The sequence below is a fragment of the Salmo salar genome, chromosome 06 (assembly GCF_965601325.2).
Source record: "Salmo salar chromosome 06, fSalSal1, whole genome shotgun sequence".
Classification (NCBI taxonomy): Eukaryota; Metazoa; Chordata; class Actinopteri; order Salmoniformes; family Salmonidae; genus Salmo; species Salmo salar.
The window spans coordinates 60,795,460-60,813,868 of NC_138296.1; the positions used below are offsets into that span (position 1 = coordinate 60,795,460).

The 18,409-nt window shown below is 41.5% G+C and overlaps 1 protein-coding gene across 1 annotated transcript; it reads right to left on the reverse strand.

Annotated features, from left to right (window-relative positions):
* Positions 1-14,173: 14,173 nt before the first annotated feature.
* Positions 14,174-17,268, reverse strand: LOC106607695 (5-hydroxytryptamine receptor 1B-like). The gene has a single exon (XM_014204930.3). The coding sequence runs from the start codon at positions 16,718-16,720 to the stop codon at positions 15,563-15,565; it is 1,158 nt and encodes a 385-aa protein (XP_014060405.1). The 5' UTR covers positions 16,721-17,268; the 3' UTR covers positions 14,174-15,562.
* Between the last annotated feature and the right edge of the window lie 1,141 nt (positions 17,269-18,409).

Consider the following 18,409-nt stretch of genomic DNA (forward strand, 5'->3'; position numbering starts at 1 on the left):
GAATATTATTGAAGTTCTGGTTGAAAAAGGCCCTAATAATTTATGCTATACAACGTTTGACATGTTTGAACGAACGTAAATATTTTTTTCCCCCTCTTTCATGAAGACAAGTCCGGCAGGCGTCGTTTATGTTTTTGAGTAGCCTACAGGACGCGCTAACAACACGGAGCTTTTTGGACATAAATTATGAGCTTTTTCGAACAAAACTACATTTGTTATGGACCTGGGATTCCTGGAAGTGCCTTCTGATGAAGATAAATCAAAGGTAAGGGATTATTTACATAGTATTTTTGATTTTAGATCTCTCCAACATGGCGCTTAGTCTGTATCGCAAAGCCTATTTTTCTGGGCGCAGTGCTCAGATTATTGCAAAGTGTGATTTCCCAGTAAGGTTATTTTTAAATCTGGCAATGCGGTTGCGTTCAAGAGATGTTAATCTATAATTATTTGAGTGACAATATAATATTTTACCAATGTTTTCGAATAGTAATTATTTAATTTGTTGTGCTGATTGACTGGCGGTATTGGAGGGAAAATATTTCCTCAACATCAACGCCATAGTAAAACGCTGTTTTTGGATATAAATATGAACTTGATAGAACAAAAAATGCATGTATTGTCTAACATAATGTCCTAGGAGTGTCATCTGATGAAGATTGTCAAAGGTTAGTGCATAATTTTAGCTGGTTTTCTGCTTTTGGTGACGCCTGTCTTTGCATTGACAAAACATTACACACAGCTATTTTCAATGTACTGTCCTAACATAATCTAACTTTATGCTTTTCGGACAACGTGGTTAGATTAAGGAGATGTTTATCTTTCAAAGGGTGTAAGATAGTTGTATGTTTGAGAAATGTGAATTATGACATTTAATTGTTTTCAAATTTGGCGCCCTTGATATTTCACCTGCTCTTGATAGGGTGTACCAGGGGTGGGACGCTTGCCCATAGAGGTTAAAGTACTACTTAAGTAGTTTTTTGGGGTATTGTACTTTACTATTTATATTTTTGACAACTTATTTTTACTTCACTGCATTACTAAAGAAAACAATGTACTTCCCGATTTACCAGTGAAATGAAAATCACATCTTGTGGAGAGAGATTTGTATAACCAAAATAGTATGACAATTCTTTGACATTTAATATATCTTATTTGTATTCTCGTATTATTTGTAATTGATATCTGAGTAAATGTCGAGACTGAAAAGCTGTCTGAGTTGTCGAAGCGCCGCCAAATGTTGAGGTCAGAGAGAATTTTACCATGGCCAGCATAATTGTAAAGGCCAAATTCAGCTACTTTCCAGACAGAATGAGATGATCGAGGAAGTGTCTGATAATCAGGGTTGGGGTCATTTCTTAATTGAGTTGTGAATTGCTCTTGAATTCCAATTAAATTCTTGAATTTGAATTGGCCACACCACACAAGAAGCAGAATTAGAATTTAATTTGAATTAAAGGAAGTATAATTGAATTCAATGAAATCAATGACATTCAAATGGCTTATTTATTCTACACATCACCATAACATTTGTTATTTTGACATCATGTATAGTGAACAATACCATGTAGCATTGGTTGAAACATTTCATTTTTAAAACTCTTTCTCCTAAAACAATTTTAAATAAATACAGTGGTCTGGAAATATTCTAAGATCATGTTGTGGGCTATATATAATAAATTAATAAATAAATTCAGACCCTTGATAAGTGGCATATCCTTGTGATAAAATAATTGTCGAATAAGAGTTCATGTTCCACGTCTTAGTTGAATTGGTTTAAATTGCTTCAAATTAAATTTTACTTCCTTCAATTCAAATTCAATAAAATGTTTGCTTCCTGTGTGGTGTGGCCAATTCAAATGTATTGTTTGAATTGAATTAAACTCTGAAATTCCTAATTGACACCCACCCAGCAGGTGGTTTAGATGAGATATGTTTTGCAATATTCATCACTGAGCGTTGAATCTTAGCCCTCCATCATACTGTGGGCTTTATTTTAACAAACCTAACGCAATGATAACTCTTAGCACTGGCGGTAGCGCTATAGGTCCAAGGATGTGGCAGAAATATTTAGCTATTTTCACTGCAGGAATTATTAGTGCAATAACTGGTGATGACGCAAAAGTGCCTTCAGAAAGTATTCACACCATTATATTTTTCCACATTATGTTGTGTTTCATGGCCTACGGAGCAGCGACCAACATGCATATCAAAGAGGATCTCTTCTCTCTCAGTAGCAAAAGTTTGAGTTTCACGTTAAAGCAATGGTGTTGGGTTTACACAGATGCTTTTCCATAGTCGGCCTCTTTTATGGTTTTTAGGGGTTCTTCATTTTAAATACACTAAATGTTCGATGTTCTGGTCGTTTCATGGACACTGATGTTAATCGTACTTTCATACACTCCAAGATTTAAGACTAGCAATGAATCATTGGTTTTAATCACTACAACTAACACTGCTTTTCATCCTCTCTTTCATGTTATGCTACCTGCATGCCGATCACGGGCGGCACCTGGCAAACCTCTCTTGAACATTGATGCTGGCAACAATGACAAGATACTGGAACTCATCATGGCTCTGGTTCCTTCGCTATCGCTGCGGGCTAGCTCTGAGCTATAGACATCTCACTTCAGCATGGGTGCTGCTACTGCTTCGCAATCGGTCCCAGCTTCATCCTGAAGATCAAGGGCCGATGATCCTCTGCTGCTTATGAACGTTACATTTGATTAAATGTTCTGAGATCGTGGACGCCTAGAGGAGTTCCTGCAGTAAATTGCTAATTTTGCCATGATCCAGTAGCTATGTTGCTTTTCTCTAGTGGTTAGAGCGTTGGACTAGTAACCGAAAGGTTGCAAGATCGAATCCCCGAGCTGACAAGGTAAAAATCTGTCGTTCTGCCCCTGAACAAGGCAGTTAACCCACTGTTCCTAGGACGTCATTGAAAATAAGAATTTGTTCTTAACTGACTTGCCTAGTTAAATATAGGTAAAAAGAAAATATATATGTATATATATAACACTGTGTCACGTCCTGACCAGTAAAGGGGTCATTTGTCATTGTAGTATGGTCAGGGCGTGGCAGGGGGTGTTGTTTTTGTGTGTTTTGGGGGTTGGTTTATTTAGAGGGGATTTGTTCTAGTTTTCATTTTCTATGTTCGGTTTCTATGTGTGGCTGAGTATGGTTTCCAATCAGAGGCAGGTGTCTTTCGTTGTCTCTGATTGGAAGCCATACTTAGGCAGCCCTTTTTTTCCTTTGGGTTTGTGGGTAGTTGTTTTCTGTATAGCCGTGTGCCTTACGGAACTGTTTGGTCATTTGGTTATTTTGTTTGAGTGTTCTCTCTAAATAAAGAAAGAAGATGAGCACTATACCCGCTGCGCCTTGGTCTGTCCCTTACGACGCCTATGACACAGTGATTGTATATATAGCTACAAGTGGTTGGCTGGGTTCACAGGTAGAATATTGCCATGTACCAGATGACAGCACATTTTGCCTCCGCGAGGGCACTGGGCTGTGCGTCACATGAGAATTAGCCTACTTATAAGTCTCAGAAGCTATCTCAGTGGCGTGATTACGGCACAATGTAGATGGGTAGATTATATTCATTTACCAAGATGGCAGGTTCATCTTGCCTCAGCAAAGTCACTAGGAGCTGAGTTACATGGGAAATGAACTTACTGCGGTTTTCTGAGGTGCTATTTCAGTAAGGTGTGCCTGCTATAGCCCACACATAGCTTCACCTGCAGGCTACACATACAGAGGCTTGCGAAAGTATTCACCCTCCTTGGCATTTTTCCTATTTTATTGCCTTACAACCTGGAATTAAAATAGATTTTTTGGGGGGGGGTTTGTATAATTTGATTTACACAACACTTTGAAGATACAAAATATTTTTTATTGTGAAACAAGCAAGAAATAAGACAAAAAAACTGAAAACTTGAGCGTGCATAACTACTCTATATACTATGTAGAGACACCTTTTGCAGCAATTACAGTTGCTAGTCTCTTGGGGTATGTCTCTATAAGCTTGGCACATCTAGCCACTGGGATTTTTGCCCATTCTTCAAGGCAAAACTGCTCCAGCTCCTTCGAGTTGGATGGGTTCCGCTGGTGTACAGCAATCTTTAAGTCATACACAGATTCTCAATTGGATAGAGGTCTGGGCATTGACTAGGCCATTTCAAGACATTTAAATGTTTCCCCATAAACCACTTGAGTGTTGCTTTAGCAGTATGCTTAGGGTCATTGTTCTGCTGGAAGGTGAACCTCCGTCCCAGTCTCAAATCTCTGGAAGACTGAAACAGGTTTCCCTCAAGAATTTCCTTGTAGTTAGCGCCATCCATCCATCATTCCTTCAATTCTACCAGTTTCCCAGTCCCTGCCGATGAAAAACATCCCCACAGCATGATGCTGCCACCACAATGCTTCAGTGTTCTCGGGGTCATGAGAGGTGTTGGGTTTGCGCCAGACGTAGTGTTTATCTTGATGGCCAAAAAGTTCAAGTTTAGTCTCTACTGACCACAGTACCTTCTTCCAGATGTTTGGGGAGTCTTCCGCATGCCTTTTTTTTTGCGAACACTTAAAGCAATTGCTTTTTTCTGGCCACTCTTCTGTAAAGCCCAGCTCTGTGGAGTGTATGGCTTAAAGTGGACCTATGGACAGATACTCCAATCTCCGCTGTGGAGCTTTGCAGCTCCTTCGTGGTTATCTTTGGTCTCTTTGTTGCCTCTCTGATTAATGCACTCCTTGCCTGGTCCAGGAGTTTTGGTGGGCGGCCCTCTCTTGGCAGGTTTGTTGTGGTGCCATATTCTTTCCATTGTTTAAAATGGATTTAATGGTGCTCTGTGGGATTTTCAAAGTTTGACATTTTTTTATAACCCAACCCTGATCTGTACTTCTCTACAACTTTGTCCCTGACCTGTTTGGAGAGCTCCTTGGTCTTCATGGTGCCGCTTGCTTGATGGTGTCCCTTGCTTAGTGGTGTTGCAGAGTCTGGGGCCTTTCAGAACAGGTGTACACATGTATATAAACTCAGCAAAAAAAAAAATCTTTCAGGACCCTGTCTTTCAAAGATAATTTGTAAATATCCAAATAACTTCACAGATTTTCATTGTAAAGAGTTTAAACACATGCTGTTCAATGAACCATGAACAATTAATGAACATGCACCTGTGGAACGGTCGTTAAGACTAACAGCTTACAGATGGTAATTAAGATCACAGTTATGAAAACTTAGGACACTAAAGAGGCCTTTCTACTGACTCTGAAAAACACCAAAAGAAAGATGCCCAGGGTCCCTGCTCATCTGCGTGAACATGCCTTAGGCATGCTGCAAGGAGGCATGAGGACTGCAGATGTGGCCAGGGCAATAAATTTCAATGTCTGTACTGTGAGACACCTAAGACAGCGCTACAGGGAGACAGGACAAACAGCTGATCGTCCTCGCAGTGGCAGACCACGTGTAACAACACCTGCACAGGATCGGTACATCCGAACATCACACCTGCGGGATAGGTACAGGATGGAAACAACAACTGCCCGAGTTACACCAGGAACGCACAATCCCTCCATCAGTGCTCAGACTGTCCGAAATAGGCTGAGAGAGGCTGGACTGAGGGTTTGTAGGCCTGATGTAAGGCAGGTCCTCACCAGACATCACAGGCAACAACGTCGCCTATGGGCACAAACCCACCATCGATGGACCAGACAGGACTGGCAAAAAGTGCTCTTCACTGACGGGTCGCGGTTTTGTCTCACCAGGGGTGATGGTCGGATTCGCGTTTATAATCAAAGGAATGAGCGTTACACCGAGGCCTGTACTCTGGAGCGGTATTGATTTGTAGGTGGAGGGTCCGTCATGGTCTGGGGCGGTGTGTCACAGCATCATCGGACTGAGCGTTGTCATTGCAGGCAATCTCAACGCTGTGAATTACAGGGAAGACATCCTCCTCCCTCATGTGGTACACTTCCTGCAGGCTCATCCTGACATGACCCTCCAGCATGACAATGCCACCAGTCATACTGCTCGTTCTGTGAGTGATTTCCTGTAAGACAGGAATGTCAGTGTTCTGCCATGGCCAGCGAAGAGCCCGGATCTCAATCCCATTGAACACGTCTGGGACCTGTTGGATCGGAGGGTGGGGGCAAGGGCCATTCCCCCCAGAAATGTCTGGGAACTTGCAGGTGCTTTGGTGGAAGATTGGGGTAACCACTCACAGCAAGAACTGACAAATCTGGTGCAGTCCATGAGGAGATGCACTGCAGTACTTAAAGCAGCTGGTGGCCACACCAGATACTTACTGTTAATTTTGACTACCCCCCTTTGTTCAGGGACACATTATTCCATTTCTGTTAGTCACATGTCTGTGGAACTTGTTCAGTTTATGTCTCAGTTGTTGAATCTTATGTTCATACAAATATTTACACATGTTAAGTTTTCTGAAAATAAACGCAGTTGATAGTGAGAGGACGTTTCTTTTTTTGCTGAGTTTATATACTGAGATCATGTGACAGATCATGTGACACAGGTGGACTTTATTTAACTAATTATGTGACTTTTGAAGGTAATTGGTTGCACCAGATCTTATTTAGGGGCTCCATAGCAAAAGGGGTGAATACTCGCACCACTTTTTCGTTTTGAATTTTTTTAAACAAGTTATTTTTTTGATTTCACTTCACCAATTTGGACTATTTTGTGTATGTCCATTACATGAAATCCAAATAAAAATCATTTTAAATTACAGGTTGTAATACAACAAAATAGGAAAAACGCCAAGTGGGATGAATACTTTTGCAAAGCACTGTAGTGTCATACAGATGACATTGCTGAATTATCTTAAAGCTCTTAAATGGTGCACTTCTATCATACACAGTTTGTTGTCTGACAACAGTTCTGCTGTTTTGGGGATTGGGCTATGGTCAAAAGTAATGCACTGTTTGGGAATAGGGTACTATTTGGGACTGCCTTCCAGCCAGCTGACAAATCTGGGAACAAAAATGATCTGATAGGTTGCAAGATGTAAATAAACCATCACATTGGCCTTGCTATTACCCTCAGCCTGAACTTGCTTTTTTTCCTGTTATCAACTCCACAGAAAGAATAGGCTGCATTAAGCTTTTACGTTTTGGGGATTCCTCCCTATGATGGCATTACAAGCCCTCCAAAACACTCCCATCAGTACTTTTAAACAGTCCTCGTAAATTGTGAAAAATGATGGAAGTTTTGGCCGAGCAGAGAGAGGCAGTGTGGGACAGAGAGAGGATGCGTCCCAAATGGCACCCTATTCCCTATATAGTGCACTACTTTTTACCAAGCTATTCCCTATATAGTGCACTACTTTTGACCAGGGCCTGGTCAAATGTAGTGCACAATATAGGGAATAGGGTGCCATTTGGGACACACAGAGTGGCGGTGCCAGATATAGAAGGGGCTTGGGCTCTGTTTGCCAGATGGATCGACACGACGCTGCTGGCGAGGGTCTCATTACAACTACCCGGGGGCCCTGCTAAGATAAAACAGGCATTGGGATCTGAGGAGAGAAATCCAGTCAGCATTCTGTCAGCCCAGCGCGCTCTCTCTCTACCTCGTCCCCTCCTCGCCCCTCACCCTTTAGCCGATCCCTCCCTGGCTTCATCAGAGCGCTATTGTTTGTGCTGTGGCAGAAAATAGCCCTGTCCACCATGCAGCCCAGCAGTGGCATAGGAACACTCAAGCAGAGAGGAGAGATTCTGTCTGCTGTGAGCGATGCACCTGTGTGGTGACTCAGAACCCAAGATGGAGTGGCAGAGTTGGCAGGTGTTGTTGCTCTGTCAGGTGGTTATTTCCCTGGTTGTTATGTAGAGCTGCAATTAGAACATGTGATGAGTTGGAGGAAATGGTAAACAACCATGTTGTGTGAATAAATACAGCCAGTACAGGTGGTGTACTGCTAATGAACAGTGGAGCTGATAATCTAAGGGGAGATAGCATGACTCTTGCAGATCCGAGCATCCCAATGCAGGAGGGGAGAGGATAAAGACATCGCTTACTGGCACCGAGTGCTGGATGACAACGAAGCTGAAGAGATTGAGCTCAGCGCACATGTGATAGATGGGCTGCACGAGCCTGCGTGAGCTTCTGTGACTGGGGTTTGAATCTTGGCTGTCTGTCAATACGGCAGAAGAGGCTTGGCATATGGGCCAGCTAAATAATCACACCACTGAAATTACTGGTCCATTTCTAACAGGATAATCCGCTGTGAAAGATGAATGGGGAAGTTATGTAATTGTGAAGGATATTATGGAGCGGGACCTAGCTACAGTACATCAAGCCATTTTCACATCTATCTCTGCATTCACACCTTCAGTGTCTTTTGTAGTATAAAGTAAAAGTAGCCTTGGCTGGCTTGTGAGAGCCAGAAATACTCATAGGAGCAGGAGCCGGTTTCAGTATCATGAGACAGTTTAATGTACAAGTACACCCTCTGGGCAGGACGGTAGTCTGTCGCAGGGCCTTAGCCCCAATCTATTTCCTTGATGCTGAGTGCCAAACGGACGCATCGGGTCCCATTTTAAGGTCTTTGGTAGGACTCGGCCAGATAGAACTCCCAACCTTCCAATCTCAGGGAGGACACTAACCACAAGGCCCCTGACTTGGTCTGTTGCAGTGTATCTGGCATTGATTGTTTTTGCCTCGTTTGAAAAATGTGTCTGTCTTAGGTCAGTTAGGATCACCACATTAATTGTAAGAATGTGAAATGTCAGAATAATAGTAGAGAGAATGATTTATTTCTTTTATCACATTCCCAGTGGGTCAGAAGTTAACATACACTCAATTAGTATTTGGTAGCATTGCCTTTAAATTGCTTAACTTGAGTCAAACGTTTCGGGTAGCCTTCCACAAGCTTCCCACAATAGGTTGGGTGAATTTTGGCCCATTCCTCCTGACAGAGCTGGCGTAACTGAGTTGGGTTTGTAGGCCTCCTTGCTTGCACACGCTTTTTCAGTTCTGCTCACAATTTTTCTATAGGATTGAGGTCAGGGCTTTGTGATGGCCACTCCAATACCCTGACTTTGTGGTCCTTAAGCCATTTTGCCACCGCTTTGGAAGTATGCTTGGGGTCATTGTCCATTTGGAAGACCCATTTGCGACCAAGCTTTAACTTCCTGACTGATGTCTTGAGATGTTGCTTCAATATATCCACATAATTTCCCTCCTCGTGATGCCATCTATTTTGTGAAGTGCACCAGTCCCTCCTGCAGCAAAGCATCCCAACAACATGATGCTGCCCCCCCGTGCTTCACGTTTGGGATGGTGTTCTTCGGCTTGCAAGACTCCCCCTTTTTCCTCCAAGCATAATGATGGTCATTATGGCCAAACAGTTATATTTTTGTTTCATCAGACCAGAGGACATTTCTCCAAAAAGTACAATCTTTGTCCCCGTGTGCAGTTGCAAACCGTAGTCTAGCTTTTTTATGTCGGTTTTGGAGCAGTGGCTTCTTCCTTGCTGAGTGGCCTTTCAGGTTATGTTGATATAGGACTCGTTTTACTGTGGAAATAGATACTTTTGTACCTGTTTCCTCCAGCATCTTCACAAGGTCCTTTGCTGTTGTTCTGGGGTTGATTTGCACTTTTTGCATCAAAGTACGTTCATCTCTAGGAGACAGAACACATCTTCTTCCTGAGCGGTATGACGGCTGCGTGGTCCCATGGTGTTTATACTTGACTACTATTGTTTGTACAGATGATCGTGGTACCTTCAGGCGTTTGGAAATTGCTCCCAAGGATGAACCAGACTTGTGGAGGTCTACAAGTTATTTTCTGAGGTATTGGCTGATTTCTTTGGATCTTCCCATGATGTCAAGCAAAGAGGCACTAAGTTTGAAGGTAGGCCTTGAAATACATCCACAGGTACACCTCTAATTGACTCAAGTGATGTCAATAAGCCTATCAGAAGCTTCTAAAGCCATGACATCATTTTCTGAAATTTTCCAAGCTGTTTAAAGGCACAGTCAACTTAGTATATGTAAACTTCTGACCCACTGGAATTGTGATACAGTGAATTACAAGTGAAATAATCTGTCTGTTGGAAAAATGCACAAAGTAGATGTCCTAACCAACTTGCAAAACTATAGTTAGTTAACAAGAAATGTGTGGAGTGGTTGAAAAACTAGTTTTAATGACTCCAACCTAAGTGTATGTAAACCTCCGACTTCAACTATATATACAGTGCTGTGAAAAAGTATTTGCCTCCCTTCCTGATTTCTTATTTTTTTGTACATTTGTCACACTTAAATGTTTCAGATCATCAAACTAATTTTAATATTACACAAAGATAACCCAAGTAAACACAAAATTCAGTTTTTAAGTGATCATATTATTTATTAAGGGAAAAAAATCTATCCGATCCTTCATGGCCCTATGTGACAAAGTAATTGCCCACCCTTGTTAAATCATTCATTTACTGTGGTTAATCACATTTTTTGTAAAGCTGAGTTCAATTTCACTAGCCACACCCAGGCCTGATTACTGCCAGACCTGTTGAATCAAGAAATCACTTAAATAGAAACTGTCTGACAAAGTGAAGTAGGCCAAAAGATCTGAAAAAGCAAGACATCATGCCACGATCCAAAGAAATTCAGGAACAGATGAGAAACAAAGTAATTGACATCTATCAGTCTGGAAGGGGCTACAAAGCTATTTCTAAAGCTTTGGGACTCCAGCGAACCACGGTGAGAGCCATTATCCACAAATGGAGAAAATTTGGAACAGTGGTGAACCTTCCCAGGAATGGTCGGCCTACCAAAATTACCCCAAGAGCGCAGCGACGACTCATCCAAGAGGTCACAAAAGAACCCACAACAACATCTAAAGAACTGCTGGCCTCACTTGCCACATTTAAGGTTAGTGTTCATGACTGAACCATAAGAAAGAGACTGGGCAAAAATGGCATCCATGGCAGAGTTCCAAGGCGAAAACCACTGCTGACCAAAACGAACATAAAGGCTCGTCTCAGTTTTGGCAAAAAACATCTTGATGATCCCCAAGACTTTTGGGGAAATATTCTGTGGACTGATGAGACAAAAGTTGAACTTTTTGGAAGGTGTGCGTCCTGTTACATCTGGCGTAAAAGTAACACAGCACTTCAGAAAAAGAACATCATACCAACAGTCAAATATGGTGGTGGTAGTGTGATGGTCTGGGGCGCGCTGCTTCAGGACCTGGACGACTTGCTGTGATTGATGGAACCATAAATTCTGCTCTCTACCAAAGAATCCTGAAGGAGAATGTCCGGCCATCAGTTCGTGACCTCAAGCTGAAGCGCACGTGGGTTCTGCAGCAGGACAATGATCCAAAACACACCAGCAAGTCCACCTCTGAATAGCTTAAAAAAAAAAAAAAAAAGGTTTTGGAGTGGCCTAGTCAAAGTCCGGACTTGAATCCGTTTGAGATGCTGTGGCGTGACCTTAAAAAGGTGGTTCAGGCCTCCTGGGTGGCGCAGTGGTCTAAGGTTGCATTGCATTGCAGTGCTAGCTGTGCCACCAGAGATTCTGGGTTCGAGTCCAGGCTCTGTCGCAGCTGGCCGCGACCGGGAGGCCCATGGGGCAGCGCACAATTAGCACAGCGTCGTCCGGGTTAGGGAGGTTTTGGCCGGCAGGAATATCCTTGTCTCATCGCGCACTAGCGACTCCTGTGGCCGGCCGGGCGCAGTGCACACTGACCAGGTCGCCAGGTGTACGGTGTTTCCTCCGACACATTGGTGCGGCTGGATTCCGGGTTGGATGGGCATTGTGTCAAGAAGCAGTGCGGCTTGGTTGGGTTGTGTTTCAGAGGATGCATGGCTCTCGACCTTCGCCTCTCCTGAGTCCTTACGGGAGTTGCAGCGATGAGACAAGACTGTAACTACTACCAATTGGATACCACAAAATTGGGGAGAAAAAAGGGGGAAAGAAAAAAGCCAGTTCATGCTCGAAAACCCTCCAATGTGGCTGAATTAAAACAATTCTGCAAAGAAGAGTGGGCCAAAATTCCTCCACAGCGATGTGAAAGACTCATTGCCAGTTATTGCAAACGCTTGATTGCAGTTGTTGCTGCTGAGGGTGGCACAACCAGTTATTAGGTTTAGGGGGCAATTACTTTTTCACATAGGGCCATGAAGGATATATTTTTTCCCTTAATAAATAAAATGATCACTTAAAAACTGCATTTTGTGTTTACTTGGGTTATCTTTGTGTAATATTTACATTTGTTTGATGATCTGAAACATTTAAGTGTGACAAATGTGCAAAAAAATAAGAAATCAGAAGGGGGCAAATACTTTTTCAAACAGCACTGTATATATCTATCTTGACAGTGATCAAGGTGAGCTCTTCAAAAACATTTTGCTGTGTTTTGTTTGTTTGATGTGGAGGCAGCCTTGCTCCCATTCAATCGGCGGGCTACAGAGCTGGAAACTAAACTCCTCAAGCCACCATTCACCCCTATCACAGCCCGATGAACTGAGTCATTTGTAGACCATGCAAGAGAAATAGGCACTAAAGGCAGAGACTAATAACTTCCTGGCAGGGTTGAATCTGGAGCAGCGATTAATATTGCCCTCTTCATATCAACTTCAGATCAAATACAGTATGTAACCAGAAATGTGTCTCGATTCATCTGTCTGTTCATATCAACTTTATATCAAACAAGAAACCTTCAATATCTCAATACTTTCTCAATCCACACCACCCAGAGAAACATTAAAATTAGATGCCTTTTGTAATCTAACTTTGAATTTATACAGATTCCTCTCCTCAAAGGGGGTTTATCTCCACAAAATTCACATAACAAAAAGTACGGATGAAGAAAAATGCATTTGGAGCGTACCTTTTCTTCTAAAATGAAGTCCACCCCTCTTCATCTTTCTTCATCCATATCCCGTTCAATATGTTTTTTTGGCTATAGCAAAATAACCAACTACCCACTGAACCTCTGTTCCTGTTTGATAAAGCGATGCGAGGAACCATGGAAACAGTAATCAGAGTGCAGTCTTTTAAATGTGTCAAAGTTGGCCTAATCGATCTCAGAGGCAGAGCAGGATATTAATTTTAGACTGGGTAAGAATAATATTGTTGCCATAGAGTCTGTCTCCCCTAAGCAAAGAGGCTTTTACCTGAGAGCAAAATGTACAAGAGGGAAAATGACATTTTTCATATCATAATACAACTGAATCTTATGTACAGAAGGCACCATCCATCCAAAATCCCAGTATGATTCTAAATTGTTCAATTTAGAAGGTGTCCACAGCTTATGTTAATTCTCCTCCCACACACACACACACACACACACACACACACACACACACACACACACACACACACAGTGGGCAGCTTCTGACAAAAAAAAGAAAAGGGTGCACCATCATCCACACATCCGGTCTCTGACTTTCACATGAATTAATGATTGCCTATATTATTTTGAACAATTAGGATTTGCTTTACCGAGCTGTGAGAAGTGCCTTGAAGTGATGAGAACAGAAATATTTTTAAAATCAACAGTGATAGCGAACCTCATTAAATGTCATCTGGAGCATTTTCAGCAGTGATGTCCAATAATTTAAATGGTCTTTAAAGTTGTGTTCGATTATTAACTTATTAACATACCAATAAAATGGTGGTTCAGTGTTCAAGGAGGTCGTAAACACCTGGCGTATGCCATAACACACTCTATTAGCCCTTTACGTTTGTTATCTGTTTTGTTACAGCATTCAAAAGATTATGAGAAACTGATACAGCAAACAAATGTTATTACTATTTCGACATCATGATTTAACAATATCACACCTCTACAAGCTTTTGGCTGGAATATAGCAGTTGACCAGCATCATCATTTTTACCACAGTCTGTTCTGAATTATAACCTGCTATGTTATCTAATACTTTGGGCTTTTTAGTTGCATTTCCATCTGACGTTTGAAGTGCAAAATCATCCTTACCATCTTGTTTTTTCCAAGGAAAATGGCCATACCCTTAGATTCCATTGAACGTTTTATTTCTTGTATTTCACAATAGCAGAAGTGATTTGTACTCCACTGGGATGGACCTCTACTCGCAGAGTCAATGCAATTACAGCGCATTGCTTATGAGCAGAGAAGCTTTATTGTACAGCATTAGCTAACTTGGATCAAATAGAACCTCCATTGCATGAGTACTTAAGCTGTTGCATGAGTACTTATGAGTACTTAGCTGTTGTATCTCTGTAGTTTACTGTGGTTGTATTTCTCAAAATGTGATGTTTAACAATCAAATCTCAATGGATTTTCAACAGCTTATTATTTCTGTAAATTTTATCTAGCACTTAACACATGCAGCCTGGAATGTAAAGGGAATGCTGAGACATCGTCGAAACATTATCAATATGAAAAATAGTACTGTAGGTGAAGAAATGTGTTAGGTGTCTGTATTCTTGTCTGTCAAATTTGACTTTGATTGGTATAATTCTACCAACAGCAGTATTTTGTAATACCCAGAAGGTTGCAGCAGAGTGAACTCACAGGTAATTTAAGCAGCTCCATAGCAAAATATAACAAAAACTACACAAATAAAAACAAATACACTTACATGTTACAATGCATACAGATATAGATACATTGATTGAGGCTTGTTTGATAAAACAAGAGGTCAGCTTTTAGTCCAGTTGGAAGTAAACAACCGTATTCACAATAAAATAATAGCCAAATGATTATTTTTACATTGACCATGAGATGAAATGAGTGATGGTGTTTAATCATAAAATCCATGCTAATCTCATTAAAGAGTTGGAACAATAGTAAACATACAAGAAATGGAACGGAAAAGGTCTCTGTTGGCACCAAGATTTGTGACGTGACTGACTATTATTTTCCTAAGGGGGAGGGGCCTTCCCAGAGGGCTCAGAACCTATTTGTACTTATCATTCCCACATGAGTTAGCCTACAATAAGTATATGTCCCGAATGGTACCCTGTTCCCTACAGTGTGTGCTACTTTTGACCAAAAGTAGTGCACAATGTAGGGAACAGGATACCATTTGGGAAGCATTCTAAATCTGTCATACAGCAGGCATTCCATGAATGTTTAAATATTAAACGTTATATCAAGCCTCTGTTTTGCCAAGTCAAAAAGCTATTGATATCCAACACAAATGAACCATGATACCAATAAGGCAAAAAAGTTATTGTTAGTTTAGGTTGGAATATGAATGGTATAGTCTGGGTGGGTGGTAATCTCATGACTGATTGCCAATCATAAGGAAGGTAGCAGACTGTATATAGCCTATTTCTGAATAGATCGTTCAATGATGGCAGTGATGAATTAATACATTTTTGCTTTGCAAAATAAGCAAGTTTCCAAACTTGGCTGCAGGCCATGTAGATAGGCTTATGAAGTATAATATCATGTTCCTGGGCTTTTTGAAAAGATGCAAGATACAATACTGCACATGTTTTCAGGTTGATTATGACTGAGTTAGCTAACATGCAGTAATTATTGGAGAGCTGCAGTTTGTGGTGCTGCTGACGTAGCTGAGTAAAATTAAATGGGTTTGGCACCCTTTGTCTGGTTGGTAGCTTATTTTCAGGACCTGCAACATCTAAAGCGTATTAGTTTGTGGAAAGCCTTTTTGAAATCCTCATTGGACATGGTGTAAATGATGGGGTTTATTAAAGAGTTAAGATAACCCAACCAAGTGAATATGTCAAATAATTCTGGATAGAAACATGACGCACAGACTGAAACCACTAAAGTGTAAATGAAAAACGGTAGCCAGCATATGATGTAAGCTCCGAGAATGATCCCTAAAGTTTTTGTCGCCTTTCTTTCCCTGGCAGCGGAGATCCTCTTCTTCTCCAGGAGCGCGTCGGATACAATGACTTTCACATGGTTCACATTGGCAGTTGAGCTATTAGCGTCGCAAGAAGAGGCTTCGTTCGTCCCGTAATTTAGAGAGGTGGTGGATGCCACAGAATGTGTACCCGGCGAGTTTGTTATCAAATGGGCAGAAGTGAGTCTTTTCCCCGGTTTATTAGACGACTGTTTCAAGATTCTCTTTCGGGCTTCCACGTAGATCCTACCGTAAAGGGCTATGAGTAACAAAGTGGGAATATAGAAGGCTCCAAAAGTGGAATAAATAGTGTAGAAAATGTGATCAGTGTTCACGTTGCAAGTGGTAACCTCGTCCGTTTTCACCTGACGCCAGAAGAAGGGCGGCAGTGAGATGGAGATGGCAATCACCCAGGCAGTGGCGATCATCCCCGCTGCGCGCGCTGGTGTGCGCTTCTTGGTGTACTCAACCGCGTCTGTTATTGCCCAGTAACGGTCCAGTGCAATTACGCACAGGTGAAGAATGGATGCGGTGCAACACGTAATGTCTGAAGACAACCATATGTCACACATAACTTGTCCCAAAGTCCATGTTTGACTCACCGTGTATAGTGCGCTGATTGGCATCACCAATACGGACACTAGAAGGTCTGTCAGGGCGAGTGATGCTATCAGAAAGTTTGCAGGCGTATGCAGTTTTCTGGATTGATAAATAGTAGCAATAACGAATGCATTTGATAATGTTGTTGCAAAGGTTATCAGAGATAATGTAAATGCTAAACCGGCTTGGAAAGCCAAACTATCCTCCTCCTCTCCTTCAGTCGTAACATTTACATTGGTATCATTGGTTGACATATTCCAGAACTCTCCATAAATAAAAGAAGTTGGCTTCAACTGACTGGCGCGCTCCATCCTTCGACACTCTTTTGACAGATGTCATTGAGCTTTGAGGGAAAACCCTTCAAAAAGGGAGCACTGGGACTGCTTATCCAACGTAAACGTCGCATTTATTGTCATATTTTCCAGGTTATGCGCAGCTCCATCCCCTTCCGTGTCCATCAGACGCACATTGATTATCCAGAAATCACACGAAAAAAATGTGAACCCTTCTTCTTGAAATATCCTTTGCCTTGACTTCCCATTAATGTACTTTTTTGTTTGTTATACATTCAGCTTTTCAATGGAATGTAGATATGAGAACCTTCCCATTCTATCCATTATTGATTGTCGTTAATTTGCCAATTAAACGTGCATTTATTAATTATGTAGGCCTATCACAGTATTGATAAAAAAAAAACATTTAAAGAATGATAATGATCTGTAGAAGTTTGCTTTCTTTATTGTTGTTCTTTGAGTCTGTTAATCCGCTCTCCTAGGCACTGTGCTGGATCTGCGGCACTTCAGAAGTTGGGCGCGGGCGAGGCTTCACACTTGGTTTTATAGAGAACGCTCGAGCTGGCAGAACCCTACAGATATCACACTGGTCCTCCTCTATCTGTCTCTCAAGGCTGAGCAAGTGGTTTCATACACTGGGTCATAATGCCCATGGGTTTAGTATTATCATAGCCAGAAAAGGGCTATCATTTGCATATTAAACTATTTTGACATGCAAATATTGTTATGGTATCTTAAATAGGCCTAACTAATAACATAATAAAACATAAATCTTACATTTACAAATGCATTCCGCCACATAACATTGATTGAGATGCAGTACAACGCCAGAAAAGTGTCAATCAGCACCTTGGATAGCTCCACTCAGGCGGTCCGCTGAAAGCCACGCTTTGTGATGGTTATATAGTACTTGGATATGTTGTTGGTGATATTATTATAGTCTATACTTAGACTAGGCCTATACGATACTGGTTGTGCTCTGTTCTTTAGAAAATGAAAATACAGGTGTTGTAGGGTGTATAATGAATGCCAATGTCAAATCAAAATCAAATCAAATCGGTCAAATTGGTCGTGTACACATATTTAGAAGATGTTATCGCAGGTACAGCAAAATTATTGTGTTTCTAGCTCCAACAGTGCAGTAATAGGCTACCTAACAATACACACAAACACAAAACATTTAAATAAAGTAATTAAGAAAGATGAGGATGAGCATCCGGAATATAAATATGTATATGATGGTGTGTATAGACTTTATGGACAGTATATGAATAGAAAAGGTGTGTACAGCAGTAACTATATAGGATGAGCCTTGACTAGAATACAGTATATACGGTACATATAAAGTTGGTAAAACAGTATGTATTAAAGTAACCAGTGTTCAATGACTATGTACATAGGGCAGCAGTCTCTAAGGTGCAGGGTTTAGTACCGGGTGGTAGCTGGCTAGTAACAGTGATTAAAGTTCAGGGCAGGGTACTGGGCAGAGGCCGGCTAGTGATGAAGTCTGCTGGCCTGGAGATTAGATCTGGGGCTACATGTCTGCATTAGGCCGCTGAATGCATAATTGGTCGTCCAGTCAGGCCTTTGTATCTAACGATGTATCCTATGATCAATCAATGTAAAACCATAATGGCATTGCCTATCTGCCTGTCTTTTTGGATATCTTTGAGTGTGGCATATAGCCTTTCTCTGTCTGCCTTTTTG